Consider the following 19300-nt stretch of genomic DNA (forward strand, 5'->3'; position numbering starts at 1 on the left):
TTAGAACCCAAGACTTCCTGTTGCCCACATCTGTGCTCTGTCTACTACTACTACTAATAATAATGTTGGTATTTGTTAAGTGCTTACTATGTGCAGAGCACTGTTCTAAGCGCTGGGGTAGACACAGGGGAATCAGGTTGTCCCACATGGGGCTCACAGTCTTAATCCCCATTTTACAGATGAGGTAACTGAGGCACGGAGAAGTTAAGTGACATGCCCACGGTCACACAGCTGACAAGTGGCAGAGCTGGGATTCGAACCCATGACCTCTGACTCCAAAGCCCGTGCTCTTTCCACTGAACCACGCTGCGCTTACTGTGGGCCAAATACCGTACTAAACGCGGGGACAGATGCAAGGTCACCAGGTCAGATTTGGTTGCCTGACGCTCTGTCATTAAGGGACATTTTTTTCCCTTTGGGCCTTGGATGAGAAATGGATTAGAGAACATCAACCAGGTGTTTGAGGTCCCTGGAGAAAGCTTCCATAAAAGTGGTGTTTGGGTTAGCGTATGTTTCTGACTCTCCTCCCCAAACTGGGGGAAGGGGCCAGAAGAGAACTACTCAGGTTGAGGGGGTATGGACAGGGAAGACCCATCCCACCCCCAACCCCTGCGTTCTGACATTGCCTACGTCTGTGCCGAGGTGCGTGAATGCCGGATTGGGGGCTGCCCGGAGGAGGCTGGGGAAAGGGCGGCAGCTCTTCTTCTCTGATACCTGAGGGTGAAGCCTCAGACAGGAGAGGAGGGCTCAACAAGCAGGGTACAGTGTCTCTGTCCTCAGAAGAGGCTTTGGGTTCCACTGCAAAGAGAAAGAAAGAATCTCGAGTCAGGACCGAGGTGCGGGCGGGAGAAGGTAGCGTTGGCTTGGGGATTAGACGCTTGGCCTTCGCGTCCTTTGCTGGCGTCAGAGGTTCCAGGGGTGTGACGGGGAGGTGCCTTGGAGGGCTGTCTGAAAGAACGAGAAGGAAGGTGGAAAGAAGTGGTGGGAGGAAAACGGAAGGTTGTTTAGCGCTGGCACTTAGAATGCAGCAGCATGGCATAATGGGTAAAGAACAGGCATAGGAGTCAGAAGGTCATGGGTTCTAATCCCGTATCCACGACTTGTCTGATGTATGGTCTTGGGCAAGTCACTTCACTTCTCTGTGCCTCAGTTATTTGTAAAACAGGGATTAAGACTGTGAGCCCCTCATGGGACAACCTGATTATCTTGTATCTACCCCACCTCTTAGAACAGTGCTTGGTACATAGTAAACACTTAACAAATACCACAATTATTATGCCTAGTGGACAATCTCTAGATGACTACAAATACCACCCCCGAGAGGCCATCTCTTCTGTTCACTGCACATAACTACTACCCTCTGGGCTACCTGCTGTTGCATCAAAAAGCTAAGCCACCATTCACTTTGTTCTCCAGGCCAATAGACTTGTTGGATTGCCCAGAGAGCTAGCCAGTTTGCCCTCCATTGTCTGCTTAAGGGAGTCTTGGCATTAATACACTTTGCCTTCTGAAGTAGCTGGGAGTTTGAAACCATCCAAAGCCTGATGTCGGTTCTGCTCAACATCAGCGTTCTTTGTCAGAACTGAAGCAACGTGGCCTGGTCCATTGTCATCTATCTCGCCGACGACCTCTCGTCCACATCCTGCCTATGGCCTGGGACATCCTCCCTTTTCATATCTGACAGATAATTACTCTCCCTACCCTCAAAGCCTTATTGAAAGCACATCTCCTCCAAGATGCCTTCCCTGACTAAGCTTTCATTTCCTCTTTTCTCTCCCTTCACAGCATCACCCTCATTCGCTCCCTTTATTCACCACTATCACTTTCCCACCCAGCCCCATAGCACTTATTCTATATATCCATAATTTATTTACTTATAATAATGTCAGTCTCCTCTTCTAGGCTGTAAGCTCAGTGGAAAGAGCCCGGGCTTGGGAGTCAGAGGTCATGGGTTCGAATCCCGACTCTGCCACTTGTCAGCTGTGTGACTATGGGCAAGTCACTTCACTTCTCTGTGCCTCAGTTACCTCATCTGTAAAATGGGGATTAAGACTGTGAGCCTCACATGGGACAACCTGATTGCCCTGTACCTACCCCAGCTTAGAACAGTGCTCTGCACATAGTAAGGGCTTAACAAATACCAACATTATTATTATCTATTGCCGAACTGTATATTCCAAGTGCTTAGTACAGCGTTCTGCACATAGCAAGCGCTCAATAAATACTACTGAATGAATTTTGGGCCGGCCTTAGCTCTGTGGTTACTTCTGTGACGAAAGGCTTCTTTCAATTAAATCTCTTCAGAGATTCAAACCCCGTGGGTGCTTTCCGGTCCTTTTGGGAATCAGCATGGCTCAGTGGAAAGAGCCTGGGCCTCGGAGTCAGAGGTCATGGGTTCGACTCCCAGCTCTGCCACTTGTCAGCTGTGTGACTGTGGGCAAGTCACTTAACTTCTCTGTGCCTCAGTTACCTCATCTGTAAAATGGGGATTAACTGTGAGCCTCACGTGGGATGACCTGATTACCCTGTATCTACCCCAGTTATACCAACATTATTATGTGTCTATTATATTGTTGTGTTGTACTCTTCCAAGTGATTAGTACAGTGCCTAGCATACAGTAAGCACTCAGTAAATACTACTGATTGACTGAGATGCATGGGCCTGGGAGCCAGAGATCTGGGTTCTCCCACTTTTCTACTGTGTGACCTGAGGCAAGTCACTTCACTTCATGTCTCAGTCACCTCATCTGTAAAATGGGGATTAAATCCTCTTCCCTCTGATTTAGACTGTGATCCCATGAGGGACAGAAACTGTGTCCAACCTGATTATCTTATATCTCTCCCAGCACTTACTACAGACCCTGGCATATAGTAAGCACTTAACAAGTACCATAAAGGAAAAAAAAAAGAATTTAATTAGCTCTCCAGTGACCCAGAAAATGACTTCTTCAGGTTGGTTGGCTAGTTGCATTTTAAATACAATTTAATCAATCAATAGTATTTATTAATCACTTACTGTGTGCACAGTACTGTACCTAAATGTTTGGGAAAGTGCACTACTATAGAGTTGGTAGATCCAATCCCTGCCCACAAGGAACTTACAGTCCACACTGATTATACAATCAATGGTATTTATTGAGCAGGCTCTATGTAGAACACTGTACTAAACCTTTCCCCTAATTGGCTTTTAATAATAATGATAATGATAATAATAATTGTGATATTTGATAAGAGCTTAGTATGTGCCAGGCACTGTACTAAGCACTGGAATGTATACAAACAAATAGAGTTGGACAAAGTCCCTGATCCACATGGGGCTTATGGTCTCAAGCCCCATTTTACAGATGAGGTAACTGAGGCAGAGAAAGGAAGTGACTGGCCCAAGGTCACCCAGTAGAGAAGTGTCAGAGCTGGGATTAGAACCCAGGTCCTCAGACTCCCAGGCCTGTGCTCCAACCACTAGACTACAGTGCTTCTAATTTCTCCACCATTTGAGTTCAAAGCCTTACAATAGTTTGACTGTCCAGAATCCAACTTTCCAACTCTACTCTCTACATGCAACCTTAGGTTTATTAGTTAGATCAAAGCTGAAACATGTTTTTCTGTCTCTTGCTTAAGAGAAGACAATGAATACAATTCAACTCACCAGTGTTACTAGCTTTTATATCAATAAAACAACATCAATGCTTATTTAATTTCACTCTGCTAAAATCCAACATAGTACCCTTGCCCTCCTATGATTTATGGAACACAAAAGGCAGAGCCTATACCAGCCCTCAGAGAGCATGTCTACCCACTCCAAACATTCAGGGTAACTTTCAAATGGGCATCGAAAGACTAAAGCCATTAAAATCTGATAATGAAAAGAGTGATTAGACACACCAAATACAAAGAACCAATTTGAAATCATGGTAATTATAGCAGTATGCAAATGATACTCACACTATTTTAATGGCACATATAAAAGTTCCATGAAGATACTGCACAGTTGGTTCTGAAACTTTTTAACTGCTTATCTTTTCATTGCATCAGATAAGCTAAACATTTCAGAAAAGTTGTTTCTTAGATAAAGGTAGATCTCACATATGTGTGTGCATGTGCATGTGTGAGAGTGTGTGTGCGTGTGTGAGAGTGTGTGTGTATGTGAGAGAGAGAGAGAGAGTAAGTGAGAGAGAGAACCAAGGGAAAATAAGCTGTTGGCTCATGTTGAAGACAGGACCCAAATGTTTAGCTCCTTTCCTCCCTGCTGGCTTTCAGATGGAAACTGTAGGAGTGGTTGGGGTTTGATCTAAACACAACCAGGAAAGTCAACAGAGTAGCTGCTGTTTGGGAAAACAGGTTTGGAATGGCTGGGTGGCAGGTAGGATCGGGGTAGGATGGTACTTGTGAAACAGGGAGGATGGTGGTGCTGTCTACAATGGTAGAAAAGTCGGGGGAGGTCAGGACTTGTGTGGGAAGATGAGTTCCATTTTGGACAAGAAAGGTTTGAGGTGTCAGTGGGACATCTTAGTAGAGATGTCCTGAAGGCAGGAGGAAATGTGAGACTGCAGAAAAAGAGAAAGGCCAGGGATGGAGTGGTAAGAAACACCTCATGTTTTTTCTTTCAGGCACAGGCCAAAGAAGAATAGTAACCAATGGGAGGATACTGGGATTGGATTTACAGTTCAGCTAAATGTTCATGCTTGACTGGCACGACCTGTTATGTGACCAAGTATAGCACTGAGATGCTTCTATCACTTCCTCTGGCAAAAGGGCCAACCTTACTTCAACTATGAGGCTCTGGTTATTTCTTCTTCCCAAATAAGCCTTTTCCTCAAAGGTGTGGAAGGGCAGAGCTGACTGACCCCTTCCCTGAAATCAATGGGAGAATATCTTCACCACTCCACTCCTCTCCTGGCTTCCCTTCCCTGGTGGAAGAGCCCAGTTCCTTCCAAATGTCCATTCTCCAGATCCCAGGCCTGAACCATGCCACTTCCTCAGGATGAAGCTGTGGACTCATGGAAAGAGCACAGGGATCAGAGGACCTGGGTTCAAATCCTAACACGGCCCAGCAGCGGAGGGGCAGCGGAAGGGGGAAGCCGTCTGCACTTACTCCAAACTCAAATGGATTCAGTTCTATGTCAGTCCATCCTAACCCCACTGGTTCAGATAATTATGGTATTTTTAAGCACTTGCTATGTGGCAGGCACTGTACTAAGCGCTGGGGTGGATACAAGCAGACCCTAGGCAGACCAAAGTCCCGGCAGAGCTCCGACTTCAAGGAGCACTTTCCTGTTGTGTTTGAGGAGAAAGAGCACAGGCCTGGGAGCCAGAGGACCTGGGTTCTAATCCCAGCTCTGCCACCTGTCTTCTGTGTAACCTTGGGCAAGTCATTTCATTTCTCTGTGCCTCAGTTAACTCATCTGCAAAATGGGGATCGAGACTGTGAGCACCATGTGGGACATGAACTGTGTCCAACCTGATCACCTTATGTCTACCCCAGCACTTAATACAGTGTCTGGACCATAGTAAGAGCTTAAAAAATACCATTAAAGAATAATAAAATAGAAATAAAATCAACTTTATAAAAAAGCCCTCCCACAAAATCAAGGCTACTGCGAGCAAGTTGGCTGAGATTATGCTTCCGTTGGTCGCCATTAAACCATTAATATGAGGGCAAGTGTTGCAATTCAGTCACAGATGAATCCCCTCTCCTGATCACTGGGTTATGATTATCATTCCCTGTGTGTCCACTGAAAAACCCCCCCACATTTTTAGTATTTGTCTACACACTTGGTCCCCTTACTGTAGTTTTTCCAGACTGAAGCTTGCTAAGAGAGTAGAAGCTTTCTTTTAGATGAAGTGTACTCCCTCTGCTGATAATTCCACTATTAGAGAGGTTGACCTATTAAAGGGCATTTTGTTTCAAGCAGTAAAACATTGGTTAGATCACACACGAGTGATCAGTACAGACCCATTACAAATTTTCCTCTTAATGTGTGGGAAGAAAAGAATAATTCCGGATGATTATTCTCACTTCATATCATTTAACTTGAGCTGTTCCATATTTTGTAAAACTACTTAAGTCACAAGAGGGTACATTACACCTTCTAGCATCGATTCTAGACTGTAAACTCATTACAGGCACAGAACGTCTGTTTATTGTTGTATTGCACTCTCCCAAGTGCTTAGTGCGCTCCACTCCTCTGCCGCCCACCTCCTCACCGTCCCTCGGTCTCACCTATCCCGCCGTCGACCCCCGGGCCACGTCCTCCCACGGTCCCGGAACGCCCTCCCTCCTCACCTCCGCCAAACTGATTCTCTTCCCCTCTTCAAAACCCTACTTAAAACTCACCTCCTCCGAGAGGCCTTCCCAGACTGAGCTCCTCTTCTCCCTCTACTCCCTCTACCACCCCCCCTTAACCTCTCCGCAGCTAAACCCTCTTTTCCCCCCATTTCCCTCTGCTCCTCCCCCTCTCCCTTCCCATCCCCTCAGCACTGTACTCGTCCGCTCAACTGTATATATTTTCATTACCCTATTTATTTTGTTAATGAAATGTACATCGCCTTGATTCTATTTAGTTGCCATTGTTTTTACGAGATGTTCTTCCCCTTGACTCTCTTTATTGCCATTGTTCTCGTCTGTCCGTCTCCCCCGATTAGACGGTAAGCCCGTCAAATGGCAGGGACTGTCTCTATCTGTTGCCGACTTGTTCATTCCAAGCGCTTATTACAGTGCTCTGCACATAGTAAGCGCTCAATAAATACTATTGAATGAATGAATGAATAGTGCAGTGCTCTGCACACAGTTAAGGTCTCAATAAATATGACTCACTGATTCTCTGAGTGGAGGGTTTTCCTAACAAAACGTTGGAGTTCAATGACACTACTAATGACAGCAAACAAACTGTCTTGATTTCTACATAACAATGGCAGGTAGTCTCAAAGTAGAAATATAACCTTCACTTGTTCCAGAGGCTGAGTATTCTCAAAGAGCCTAGTGAAGACATTTGGCCGATTTTACCCTGAGAGAGGCAGCACCCACAGTTTTAAGCTTTCTCTGTCCCAGACACGATAGTGTTTTGTTTGTCATGGAAAGGGCGTTTGGTGCCCAAGTCCACTAATATGTCAATGCCCAAATGAGAATGTGAGGTCCTAGAGAAACTGTCAAGCACATCTGCTGATGAAACAGGAAAGAGCAACTTAGTATTGGCTGAGGCTTTTTACAATGGGGCCTTTCAGATACATCAGATGAAAAACTTAAACCCGTTTACCTTTCAGATCGTTTTCATAATGATGTTATCAAGATGTCAGATTGTCCATGTGTTTGGGGCAAGCCCCCGGGGCTTCCTCCGTTACCCAACCCACCTTCTCCTAGTTGATTTTCCAGAGAAGTCACCGAGTAGAATGTGGGATACAACAGCGGATTCCAGGCCCTGGATTATGATATCAGCATGGGTTTATGACTTCAGCACAGGACCAGGAAGGAGAGGGAAGCGGAGAGGAGTGGGGAAAAGGGGACCAGGTAAAATTGGAATATTTCCAAGGACCAGAGGTGATGATGCAAGGAAAGCTCACAGATACAGTACTCTTTTGTAAACAGTCTGTTCTCCAAATCACCTTCAAAATTCTTCTCAGCTACCTGTGGGTATTTTCTAAAAATTAAAACCCTTATGTAAAACATGTTTCAATACTCTTGGTTTCTTTGTTATAAACATGTTGGATTTGGGAGGTAAGAACTACAAACCAATCTTTGGTCTCCCCCTTGTGAGAGGAAAATGCAATGCCTGCTGTGTGATTAAAGAAAAACTGCAAGAACTGCGTTCCACCCTAGCAGCAGTGCTTGGTCATTCTATAGCATTCAAAAGTTGCTCTTTGTGGTTTGAGGAAATTCTCTAGCCAAGGACTATGGGAGTTTTTTCTCCTCACGGTTAGGTTTAGAATTTTGAGTGTGGGGATAAACTGCAAGGCAGAAACTAAATGGGCACATCCTCCTTCACATTAGCACTCATGAAACTTGATTACAAGAATGAAAGACCAGGCCAATTTTCAGGAAGGTGCTCTATTTTAATCATTTTAATTGATAAAGGTAAAATCTTGCCACACGAATTCCTTCACGGGTCAGAGATTTGGCCTGCTCCCTCTTTTATTACTCCTCCATTTTCGATTAGGTGGATATCAGGCAAGTCCCTGTGCTTTGAACATCCAAGAAAGCCCAAAGTTTCCAACAGGTTATTAAAACTGTCTCACCTTGGACCTTATTTCATGCCAAGTTTTATGCCGGTTTCTTGTTGTTGTTGCTGTTTTTTATGGCACTTGCTAAGTGCTTACTATGGGCCAGGCACTGCCCTAAGCACTGAGGTAAATATAAAGTAATCAGGCTGGGCACAGTCTAGGTCCCACTTCAGGCTCACAGTCTTAATCCCCATTTTACAGATGATGTAACTGAGGCACAGAGAAGTTAAATGACTTGCCCAAGGTCACACTAGACAAGTGGCGGAACTGGGATTAGAAGTCAGGTCATTCTGACTCTAGTGCCCATGCTCTATCCACTAAGCCACGCTGCTTCTCTATCGGAGCAATGGCAGAATTGGGCCTTAATCACCCTTACTGGATCATTTTCAGTCACTTGCTGATGTTTACACATGCAACTATTCTTCCTGGGCCTTTCGCCATGGCTTATACAAAGAAGTTTGGGAATTTCTGCCTCTACCAGAATTCTACCGCAGTGGAACTCAGACAGCCTGTTAAACTAGTCTGACAGCTGATAAAGAGCTTTTGTGCACTGCCAGCCTTCTCTGGGCAGTTCCATGCCTTGCAAGTCAGAGCCCATCTAGGTGAGACAAAGAGCTACCTCTTGAAAGAATTGGAGTATGCGGGCTTTTTCAAGGAGCCATGTGAAGGAAAGTAAAGTTGGTAAGAACAAACGGCCCTCCTGGTCTTTTCCCCTGATTAGCACTATATTCTCTGTGGTTGCATAATCTGCACACAGTGAGCGTGCAATAAATACGACTGAATGAATGAATGCAGAAGGTAGGCCAGGGAGTGAGTGAGGGAAGACCAGCTAGTCCCTTTTTTTGGCTGTTAGTTTGTTTTTATGGTATCTGTTAAGCACTTAAGAGTAATAATAGCAATAATAATGTTATTTGTTAAGCGCTTATTAGGTGTCAAGCACTGTTCTAAGCACTGGGGTAGATATAAACTAATCAGGTTGGACTCCGATTCCTGTCCCACATGGGGTTCACGGTCTGAATCCCCATTCTATAGGTGAGGGAAATAATAATAATAATGATAATAATGGTATTTGTTTAAGCAGGGCTTTCTATGTGCCAAGCATTGTTTTAAGCGCTGGTATAAATACAAGGTAATCAGGTTGTCCCATGTGGGGCTTACGGTCTTCATCCCCATTTTACAGATGAGGTAACAGACTCAGAGAAATCAAGTGACTCTCCCAAAGTCACACAGCTGACAAGTGGCAGAGCCAGGATTGGAACTCCTGACCTATGACTCCCAAGCCTGTGCTCTATCCACTAGGCCATGCTGCTTGCCAGGCACTGTACTAAGCTCTGGGGTAGGTACAAGATAATCAGGTTGAACAACAATAATAATTATTATTCTGGTATCTGTTAAGCACTTACTCTGTGCCAAGCACTATGTGCCAAGAGCTGGGGAAAATACAAGGTAATCAGGTTGTCCCATGTGGGGCTCACAGTCTTAATCCCCATTTTGCAGATGGGGTAACTGAGGCACAGAAAGTGAAGTGGCTTGCCCAAGGTCACACTTCAGACAAGTGGTGGAGCTGGGATTAGAACTCAGGTCCTTCTGACTCCCAGGCCCTCGCTCTATCCAGTAGGCCACACTGCTTCTCTGATTCATTTTTGACAATCAGCAGGAGTCTAAACCAGACTGTGGACTTCACAATGTGACTTACCACCAGAGGTCAGACTTGGATACCAGATCAGTTTTTCACTGTTTTGAAGACACAAACCTCTTGAAAGTTAAATCTAAAGGCCAAGATTTCCTCAGTGCCATGAAAAATACAGACGCTGAGCCTCTGCCCTGGGGGAAAGTGCTCAGAACTTCCTAAATGTGTGTGGCCTTAAAAAAATTAATGGAGTGTGGAAGGGGAGGTTTTTTGGAGTGTTCAAATGCAAGCACACTCTAGCAACCCCATACGAAGATGAAAACGGGGAAAAAATCATTCTCTTTTCTCACTACTGACCACTTGCTCACACTGTTCCGCCTGCCTGGAACTCCCTCTCCACTTCACATCTGGCAGACCACTGTTCTCATCTTCAAAGCTTCTGAATTCACACCCTCCAGGAAGTCTTCCCTGATTAATCTCTCCTCTCAATCAATATATCATATTTACTAAGCATAAACTGTGTACAGAGCACTGTACCGAGTGCTTGGGAGAATACAATATAACAGGGTTGGAAGGCATGTTCCCTGCCTACAAGGAGCTTATAGCTGCAGTGAGGGCACTTGGGAACTCATCCCTACCCTGTAGCACTTATTTATAGGTGTTTATGGTCTCCCACCCCTCTCAGGGTCACACATGGAGAGTTTCCAGTACTCTATCAGTTTCGACTGCGGAAGGGGCAGTCAAGCAGAAGCCTACCCATTCCATTCCTAGCTTGGGCTAGTGAGTGGAAGGCAATCTGCTACAAGTCAAAACTCCCGTGTGCTGGGCAGCAGCGGCATGGGAGAGAGCTGAGGGCAGAGACTCGTTTACTGCGTGAAAGGAGGCGATGGTAAACCATTTCCATATTTTCACCAAGGAAAGTCTATGGATACATTACTAGAATGACTGCAGAGGGAAGTGCGGTGTTCTGGCAGAGATGTGTCCATGGCATCGCCATGGGTGGGATACAACCCGACAGCATAAGACAACAACATAGTCTTCCAAGCAGTTAGTACAGTGAACTGCACACAGTAAGCACTCAATAAATACGACCGATTGATTCTCTCCTGCTTCTTTTTTCCTGTTACATTAATGTCTGTCTTTCCTCATTGGATTGTTTATTCCTGTTGCACTCTCCCAAATGCCTAGACAGTGCCCTGCAAAGAATAGCTACTCAATAATTTATTTTGATATTGACAGATAACAAAATGCTCAGGGGCTCCTGTAAACATTTTTTTTTCCACAGCCACACTTGGAAAGAAAAGTTCTTGATTCCAGCTGCGCCTTGCCTTTGTCTGATTTTGGCCCTGGCACTGATACCTCGCCCTAGCCTGGCATTCCAGATATGAGTAGGTTTCAGTGAGCAGCATGGCAAACAGATACTAGGACACTGGATGAAAGCTTTCACTGGATGAAAGCTGACCAGCATGTGTCTACCCACTCTGTTATACTGTATTCTCTCAAGCTCTTAGTACAGAGAACGTGGTAAGCACTCACTAAATACCACTGACTGATTTTGATTAGGCCAGGGAACCCTCGGGGACGACTGAGGATCACAGTAAAATGGCTCCCCTGTGGATTAAGGAAGAGAAGAGGTTGGTGGTTCTTGGGGTCCAGGGGTTAAACCAGGGAACCCCTGAGGATGACTGAGGATCACCACTAAAATGGCTCCCTAGTGGGTAAACGCAGAGAAAAGTATGACGGTTCTCGCGGTCCAGTAGGGGAGCGATGCCCCTAGTTGCAACACTTCGTCTATATCTATAATTCTATTTATTTGTATTGATACTATTGATGCCCCGCCACTGCTTTTTGTTATCTGTCTCCCCACTTCTAGACTGTGAGCTCGTTGTTGGGTAGGGATTGTCTCTATCTGTGCCACATAGTATGCACTCAATAAATATGACTGAATGAATGAATAGGGATTGTTTCCATTTTGGGCTGAATTGTACTTTCCAAGCACTTAGTATAGTGCTCTGCACACAGTAAGCACTCAATAAATACAATTGAATGAATGAATGAATGACTGCGCCTCTGAGAGCTGACTCAATCATATTTATTGAGCGCTTACCATGTGCAGGGCATTGTACTAAGTGCTTGGGAGTATACAATACAACAAAATAACAGACGCATGCTCTGCCCAAAGGGAGCTTACAGTCTAGAGGGAAAATGCCCTTGGCAAATGCCAATGGCCACCTTGGATGGAAAATTCCTCTTGAAGGAATGACTATTGAAAAGACATGAAAATCCCACTTTGAGTCGAAGCGGGTGTTTCTTGAACTCTTGTCACTACCGTGGTTGTACAACTGGACTGTGGTAATGAGGGTGCTCATGGCAGAAAACAGGGGGCAAGGAAAGAGCATTTTTGAGCCCTGATCACAGGACGAACCTGAAATGTCCAACCATTTTGAGCAAAGACGTGTATGTGTGTGAGGGGTGGCAAAGCAGGGCAGGGATTGGCATAGGTCTGACGTGAAGCGCTCTGATTTCCACAGTGCTGGGAATGGTCTCCCCTGGGCATTTCAGGTCAAGCTACCACTTCCCTTTTCTCCCTGCAACCACCCTTCCAAATCCAAATGCTCCAGACCTTGCAAGAGACCCCTTCATTCCCTGTGGGCATGATGAACTCTGACCCTCTGCGGACACCATCAGAGGGGAGAGCGGGGCAGAAGCCCAGGCCACTCAGCTGCCAGTGCCCATGCCAGAGGGACTCCGGGATCTGCCGGGGTGTGGCCAAGTCTGCTCCTCCCTCCTTAGCTGGGAAGATGCCCCGACCCCTGGAGCAATGGCATAACATCTGGGGGAATCGAGGAGGATGGTGTAGCTTTTCACCTAAGGATGGCCCCAGGCTGACCTGGAGGGAGCTGTTTATTTTGCCGTTGTCACTGTTCAGTTGTTGAATTTCCCTGCTTTTTTTCTTCAGTTCCGATTCACTCCCAGTGATGAGTTTTCCATATGTGTCTGGGATCCCCTCCCTTAGATTGTCCCTCCCAGTGGGTCAGCGATGGTGTCGGAATCAGGGACCCATCAACATTCTTTCAACTGCTCAGTAGAGAGCTTCACAGGATTGATTGATTCATTAGACTTGAAGAGCTTCCTGACTATTCATCAGGCATTTGATAAGACTTCGGGATAAAAAATAAAATTCTCTCCCTCCCCACAGCAGAAAGAAACTCCATATAAAATATGGAAAACTCTACTATGCCACCATCTGGGATTACGGGTAGGGACTTGTTTTTGTTTTTTTTGGCCTGGGGGGAGGCAGTTTACGAAATCTATTAATCTCTTACTATGTGTAAAGCACTGTACTAAGCACTGAAATACAGACAAGCTAATCAGGTTGGATACAGTCCCTGCTCCCAGTGGGGCTCACAGTTTTAATCCTCATTTTAAAGATGAAGGAACTGAGGCACAGAGAAATGAAGTGACTTGCCCAAGGTCACACAGCAGACAAGTGGTTTGATATTTAGACTAATACCATAACTGAGAAAAAGGTTTTTCCTTAAAACCAGGAAAGATTCCTCTGGAGAAGAATTTCGACAACCACATGGTGCTCCTGGGTTTACAAAAAGTGTGGGTTGAAATGTGAAAGGCTGGACTCTCTTCAATTAATCAGTGTTGTTTATTGAGCACCTACTCTGCAGAGCATTGTGCTAAATACATGGGAGCAAACAAGTGTTAGGAGCTGTTATCACTAACAAGTGTTAGGAGAAGACAATCTTACATTGTTGAGGATCTCATCATCCTCTGAGAGCACACTCCGCACTAAAATTGTTCCAGTTTAGTTTTTATAGTTCAGTAGGCGATCAATCAATCAATCATATTTATTGAGTGCTTACCATGTACAGAGCACTGTACTAAGCGCTTGGGAGAATATAATACAACCAAGTTGGTGGACACGTTTCCTCCCCACAATGAACTTACAGTCTAAATGGAGGTCTAGCTTACAGCCTAGTTCCACTGACTCTCTCCCTTTGAAGAAAAGTAGAAAAACTTGGTCAATGCCCTTCCCTTATTTCATGATGTGGAACAGGCTGGATTCCAGAGCCCAGTGCCCGGGGCCTAAGTTATTCTGGTGAAGTCTGCTCAACATCTGCAGAGTCACCCCTGCAGAGAAACACCTCCACAGATAAAAGTGTAAGTGTTTCAGAAGCTGCATCTACCCCTCTAATAATATTAATTTCAGCATCTGCTAAGCTCTTACTGTGTGCCAGGCACAAAACTAAGCTCTGGAGTGGATATAAGGAAATCGTGTTGGACACAGTCCCTGTTCTGCATGGGGCTACCTTAATACCCATTTTACAGATGAGGTAACTGAGGTCCAGAGAAGTGAGGTGACTTGCCCAAGGCCACACAGCAGACAAGTGGTGGAGCAGGGATTAGACTCCCAGGCCCGTGATCTATCCACTATGTCATAGACTGTAAACTCATGGTGGGCAGGGCCGTCTCCCAACTCTGTTGCACTGTTTTTTCCCAAGCACTTAGTACAGCGCTCTGCACCCAGTAAAAGCTTCGCACGCAGCAAGTTTGTAACAAAACCCACAACTATCATTATTATTCTTTTTTTATTATCACTATGAACTTTTTTGGTGGAAAGGACTCATAAAAAACCAAAGGGTTATTGAAGGCAAACTTTTCCCTCCTTGCTTTCCCAATACAATTCCTTGCTACTTGGACACTTCGAGAGACTGCGAGGGATTGTGAATAAATGGTATGGGCCTGGACAATGGGCCAAATGTGTCCTGGAAGCAAGTAACAGTTGAGCCCTTCAGGATGGAAGGGTGTGGGGAAATACAATAGGACACATTCTAAAGTTAAACAAGGAAGGTGCTTGATGACCGGGGAGGGAATGTTTTAGATCAGACCACTGCTTGGCAGGTTGATTTCCTGACTTTGCTAGCTTGGCCTCTTGTGCTGATTGTACAGCCGTGGCATATTTCATGTTAAACAAGGAAAACTCTGGTTCTTTGCTACACTGCGAAACTCCCTCGTTTTCTTTAAATAAACCCAACGCTGGCTTGAATTCAACCCAAACAAGCTGGGTGTCCACAATACCTACAGCCACCAGAACGGCACCCAGAAGACCTGGCCGGACTAATAAAAATATTTCTTCCCCCGCTCACACAGCAGTGGACTTCAAACAGACCCATGCTAGCCAGGTGGCATCACCTGCGGCAGCTAGCAAATGGGTTGTGTCCTAGAGTTTATTTTTGAACAGAATTTAGGGGGAGTGAAAGGAGTTAGGCTGCCCTTCTTCCCCAGAACAAAAGTAGCAAAGGCACAGGTAGGACAAGACTCTCACACAAAATCTGCCTAAGACTAGAGGGAAAATCATCATGGACCGACAGGGAGAGTCTTGCTTAGCCTTCTTTTAATATCTGCACTCGTGTCTGATCATTGCCGTCAACAGGGATAACAGGTGGGGTCAGGGGAGAAAGTAATTCAGGCATAAAAAGTTTATTCACACCTTCCCAGGCCCCAGAAAGATAACCTCTTTCCCCCCAACTCTTTCTCCTTACCCACCAAGTAAATGGAAGCTCTGTGCTGTGGACTGATCTGCCCAACTCAGCCAAACCGTCAAACCTAACCACCCACTCCAAACTTGTCACCCTCAAAAATGTATTTTAGGCAAAAAACCAAATTAAAAAATATTTGAATATCTGGGGGAAGCAAAGTGAACCCATACTACTACCTTCCCCTCATGCCACACTCATCCCACTCATTCTCCTATTTAAAGGCAACCAAATGCTTATGAATTTATCTGTAACAGAACCACAGGATTCTTTACCAACCAAAGATGCATTACAACATGACCAGTTAACATTTCTCAAGGAGCAGGTGACATTTCCCTCCTGACTACATTTGTCTTGCATTCAGAACTGAATCTGGAGAGTAGTTTACTGGACAGAGCATGGGCCTGGAAGTCAGAAGAACCTGTGTTCTAATCCCAGCTCCACCACTTGTCTGCTGTGTGACCTTGAGCAAGTCACTTCACTTCTCTGGGCCTCAGTTATCTCATCTGTCAAATGGGGATGAAGATTGTGAGCCCTATGTGGGACAGGGACTGTGTCCAACCCAATTACCTTGTATCCACCCCAGTGCTTAGTACAATGCCTGGCCCATAGTAAGCGCTTTAACAAATACCACAATCATTATTATTATTATTTTCTCCTTCTTGTAAATACTCTGAGCCATTCACCTGTCCCACTTAATCGTTCTGCATCTCCGTGATCCCATCTGCTGGTGGGATGATTTATGAATCATCCTGCCAGCTTCAAATTCCCCAAAATTGTACAGGATAGGCTAACCGTGACCACGAAGAAATGCCAGGGCCTTGGACTTGGCCTGGTTGGTGCACAAGTCACTTGGCTGGAGCTATTCTGGGTCCCGCCCTCTGGAACGGGGTAATTACTATGATAACTCAAAAGTTCATACTGGGGACTGTCTGGAAACGAATGACTGCAATGCAATGAGACTGGAAACATCCAGCAAGGGAAGAAGGGCAAACAATAACAGCAAAGTGGTTCTGGAGGAATCTAGGAGGTGAAAGAATGGAGAAATGGTTAAATACATCATATTTAAATCCTTCAAAACTTAGAAAATAGATTATTTAAAAAACTGGGAGAAATGAACAGTCACTCACATTCTGGTGAGAGTGGCTGAGAAGAAAGAAAGGCCACCAGCTTGGGGTGACCATCCATGTATTCAGTCACCAAAGCCTGTCAATTCTACCTTCACAACACTCCCAGGATCCGCTCATTCTTCTTCTTCCACACCGCTACCTCACTGAACCAAACATATGTATGTCATATCCCATCTTGAATACTGCCTCAGCCTCCTTGGTGACCTCCTTGCCTCCAGTCTCTCTGGTTCATACTTCACTCCACTGCCCAGTTCATTTTAATCAATCAATCAATGGTATTTATTGAGTGCTTACTGGGTGCAGACCATTGGGCTAAGCGCTTGGGAGAGTACAATACGAGAATAACAGTCACATTCCCTGCCTTAAAAAATTGTTCGGCGCATGAATCCCCACTCCTCAAAAAATCTCCAGTGGTGTCATGACATCGAGCAGAAACTCCTCACCTTCGACTTTTAGGAACTCAATCGATTCTCTTCCTCCTACTTATCCTTGCCCCTCCTTTACTACAACCCAGCCCACACACTTCACTGTTCAAACAGTGCCTCATCCGCTTCTCTCTTGCTCCAACCTTTTGCTTACACCCTCTTGCCTGTCTAGTACTCCTTCTCCTTTCACATTTCACACCTCTCTTGATCCTCAAGGCCCTTCTATAATCTCATCTCCTCCAGAAGGCATTTCCTGACTAATCTCTCATCTCTCCACCCTACTTTCCCTCCCTCTTGTGTCATCTCTGCACTTCAGTTCCTACCTTCTAAACCCTTAGCTCCCTTACTTGTCTCCCCAGCTCGACTATGAACTTCTTGAAGGCAGAGATAATTCCTACTTTACTCTCCCAAACACTCAGTACGATACTCTGCACACGGTAAACGCTTAATAAATACCATTCATTCATTCACTGACTGGTGGAGGGGGTGTAACTCCCACAAGAAACTAGCTCGGGAGAGATGGCTGCTGTTCCAAATAAAAATAATAATAATAGTGGTGCTTGTCAAGGGCTACATGCCAAGCATTACGCTAAATGCTGGAGTGGATACAAGACGATCAGCTCGGATACTGTCCCTGCCCCACATGGACCTCATGGTCTACACGGGGAGAACAACGGGTATTGAATCCCCATTTTTCCGATGAGGAAATTGAGGCACATAGACATCAAGTGATTTGCCCATAGTCACACAAGGAAGCAAATGGCAGACCTCAGATTAGAACCCAGGTCTCCTGACTCTCAGGCCATGCTCTTTCCATTAGGCCATGCTGCTTCGCATGGTTCTTCTCTGTTCAGCAATGAGGTTTTAGAGAAGACCAAAGGAGAAAATGCAGGGGACACTCAGCCACGAACATCTGTCTGAGCTGAAAGGGAGTAGGCAAAGTGATGAAGTCGAGATATCAAAGGCAGGACATGATGCTTCAAAATAAAATTTTCAATTTTAGCAGCAAGGATTGAGGGCATCCAAACCACCACTCTCCAAGAGCTTCTGTTAATCACACAAACAATGCCTTCATTTAGAGAAACAGATTATGGGCTGGGAAAATCTAATACGAAAGGCAAGAGCACTATCAGAGGAGAAAGGAAAAACAATCTAGTACTTGAGAGAAATTTCACCGGTGATACCCTCCTCTGTGGAGAGGTGCACAACTAAATTGGTCATCATCTGTCTTCTATGGGAGGGAGAGGGCTGGGCCATGCTTTGGCTGAGAAGCAGAGAAATGAAAATGGAAGGTTTTCGAAGGAGACCTGATCGGGCTCCAGGTAGAGCCGAGCCACGTGTCGGAAGTCAACCCGGCAGCCGCTGCCAACCCTGTGCAGACCCTCTCTTCAAGCTCAGGACTCTCGATGGGTACCCCTGGAGGATCCTTGTTGAGCTGGTCTTTTTGAGGCCAGGCTTCCGGGACCAAGAAGTGGTGGGAATAATGGCAAGCTCTATCACCCCTACCCAGCATGGGGTAGAGTGACTCCAGGAGGAAACCATGCCATAGGTTTTCTGAGGAGAAAATCATCTGATCAGAACAGGTGTCAACATGGACCAGAATGAGAATGATGGAGCTAGTGGAATATGAACTATACCTCTTCAGGGAAGGACAGAATTCCAGAGGAAACACAGAGTGAACCTCTAAGGCAATTATTATAATAGTGGTATTTGTTAAGTGCTTACTATGTGCCAGGCACCATACTAAGCACAGGGATAGATCCAAAATAATCAGGTTGGACACAATACCTGTCTCACAGAGAGCTCACAATCTTAATCCCCATTTTACAAATGAGGGAACTGAGGCCAAAAGAAGTGAAGTGATTTGCCCAAGGGCACACAGCAGACAAGTGGCATGTCCAGGATTAGAACCCAGGTCCTTCTGCCTCCCAGGCCCATGCTCTATCCTCTAGGCCACGCTACTTCACGTAATGGGAGACCTGCAGTTGTAGGGGCTAGAGTCAGGTACTTACCTGAGCAAGCTGCCCTTGATAATTACTTTCATCCTTTCTCTCTAAGCCCACTGAACTTTGCAAAAGCCACCTGTTGGGCCTCACTTCTCACCTTAAATGGCACTGCTCCGTGGCTGCTCTGTGGGGGCCGGCAAGGAATGAAATGGCTGAGAAAATCTTTTCAGAGCACCTCAGTTGTACAGAGATGTTAATGGAACCAATAATGTGGTCCTGCAGAAATAAGGGGCTTACTCAAATGCAGGATTTAACATAAATAATAAGATGATATTGGTGATGAAGAAGTTAGGAGACTGACTTCATTTTTTCAGAATGGGTTAAACAGCCACCTGTATTTGCCCAC

The 19300-nt window shown here is 45.4% G+C and overlaps 1 protein-coding gene across 7 annotated transcripts in view; it reads right to left on the reverse strand.

The window, feature by feature from the left end:
- OSBP2 (oxysterol binding protein 2) overlaps nt 1-19300 on the reverse strand; it is a 319410-nt gene that overhangs the window by 208961 nt on the left and 91149 nt on the right. For 2 of the 7 annotated variants that reach the window (XM_029055275.2, XM_029055262.2), the window contains exons 1-2: nt 7254-7382; nt 715-798 (exon numbers count right to left, since the gene is read on the reverse strand). The exons of 2 other annotated variants lie outside the window; for them this stretch is intronic. Coding sequence is in view for 2 of the 5 variants with exons in the window: in XM_029055237.2 (XP_028911070.1) it covers nt 715-798 (84 nt within the window). In the remaining 3 variants the exon portion in view is untranslated. Of the gene's footprint in view, nt 1-714; nt 799-7253; nt 7383-19300 lie in introns of those variants that run through there. 3 more of the 7 variants (XM_029055237.2, XM_029055229.2, XM_029055266.2) reach the window with 2 other exon arrangements.

This window comes from Ornithorhynchus anatinus, chromosome 2 (genome assembly GCF_004115215.2).
Source record: "Ornithorhynchus anatinus isolate Pmale09 chromosome 2, mOrnAna1.pri.v4, whole genome shotgun sequence".
Classification (NCBI taxonomy): domain Eukaryota; kingdom Metazoa; phylum Chordata; class Mammalia; order Monotremata; family Ornithorhynchidae; genus Ornithorhynchus; species Ornithorhynchus anatinus.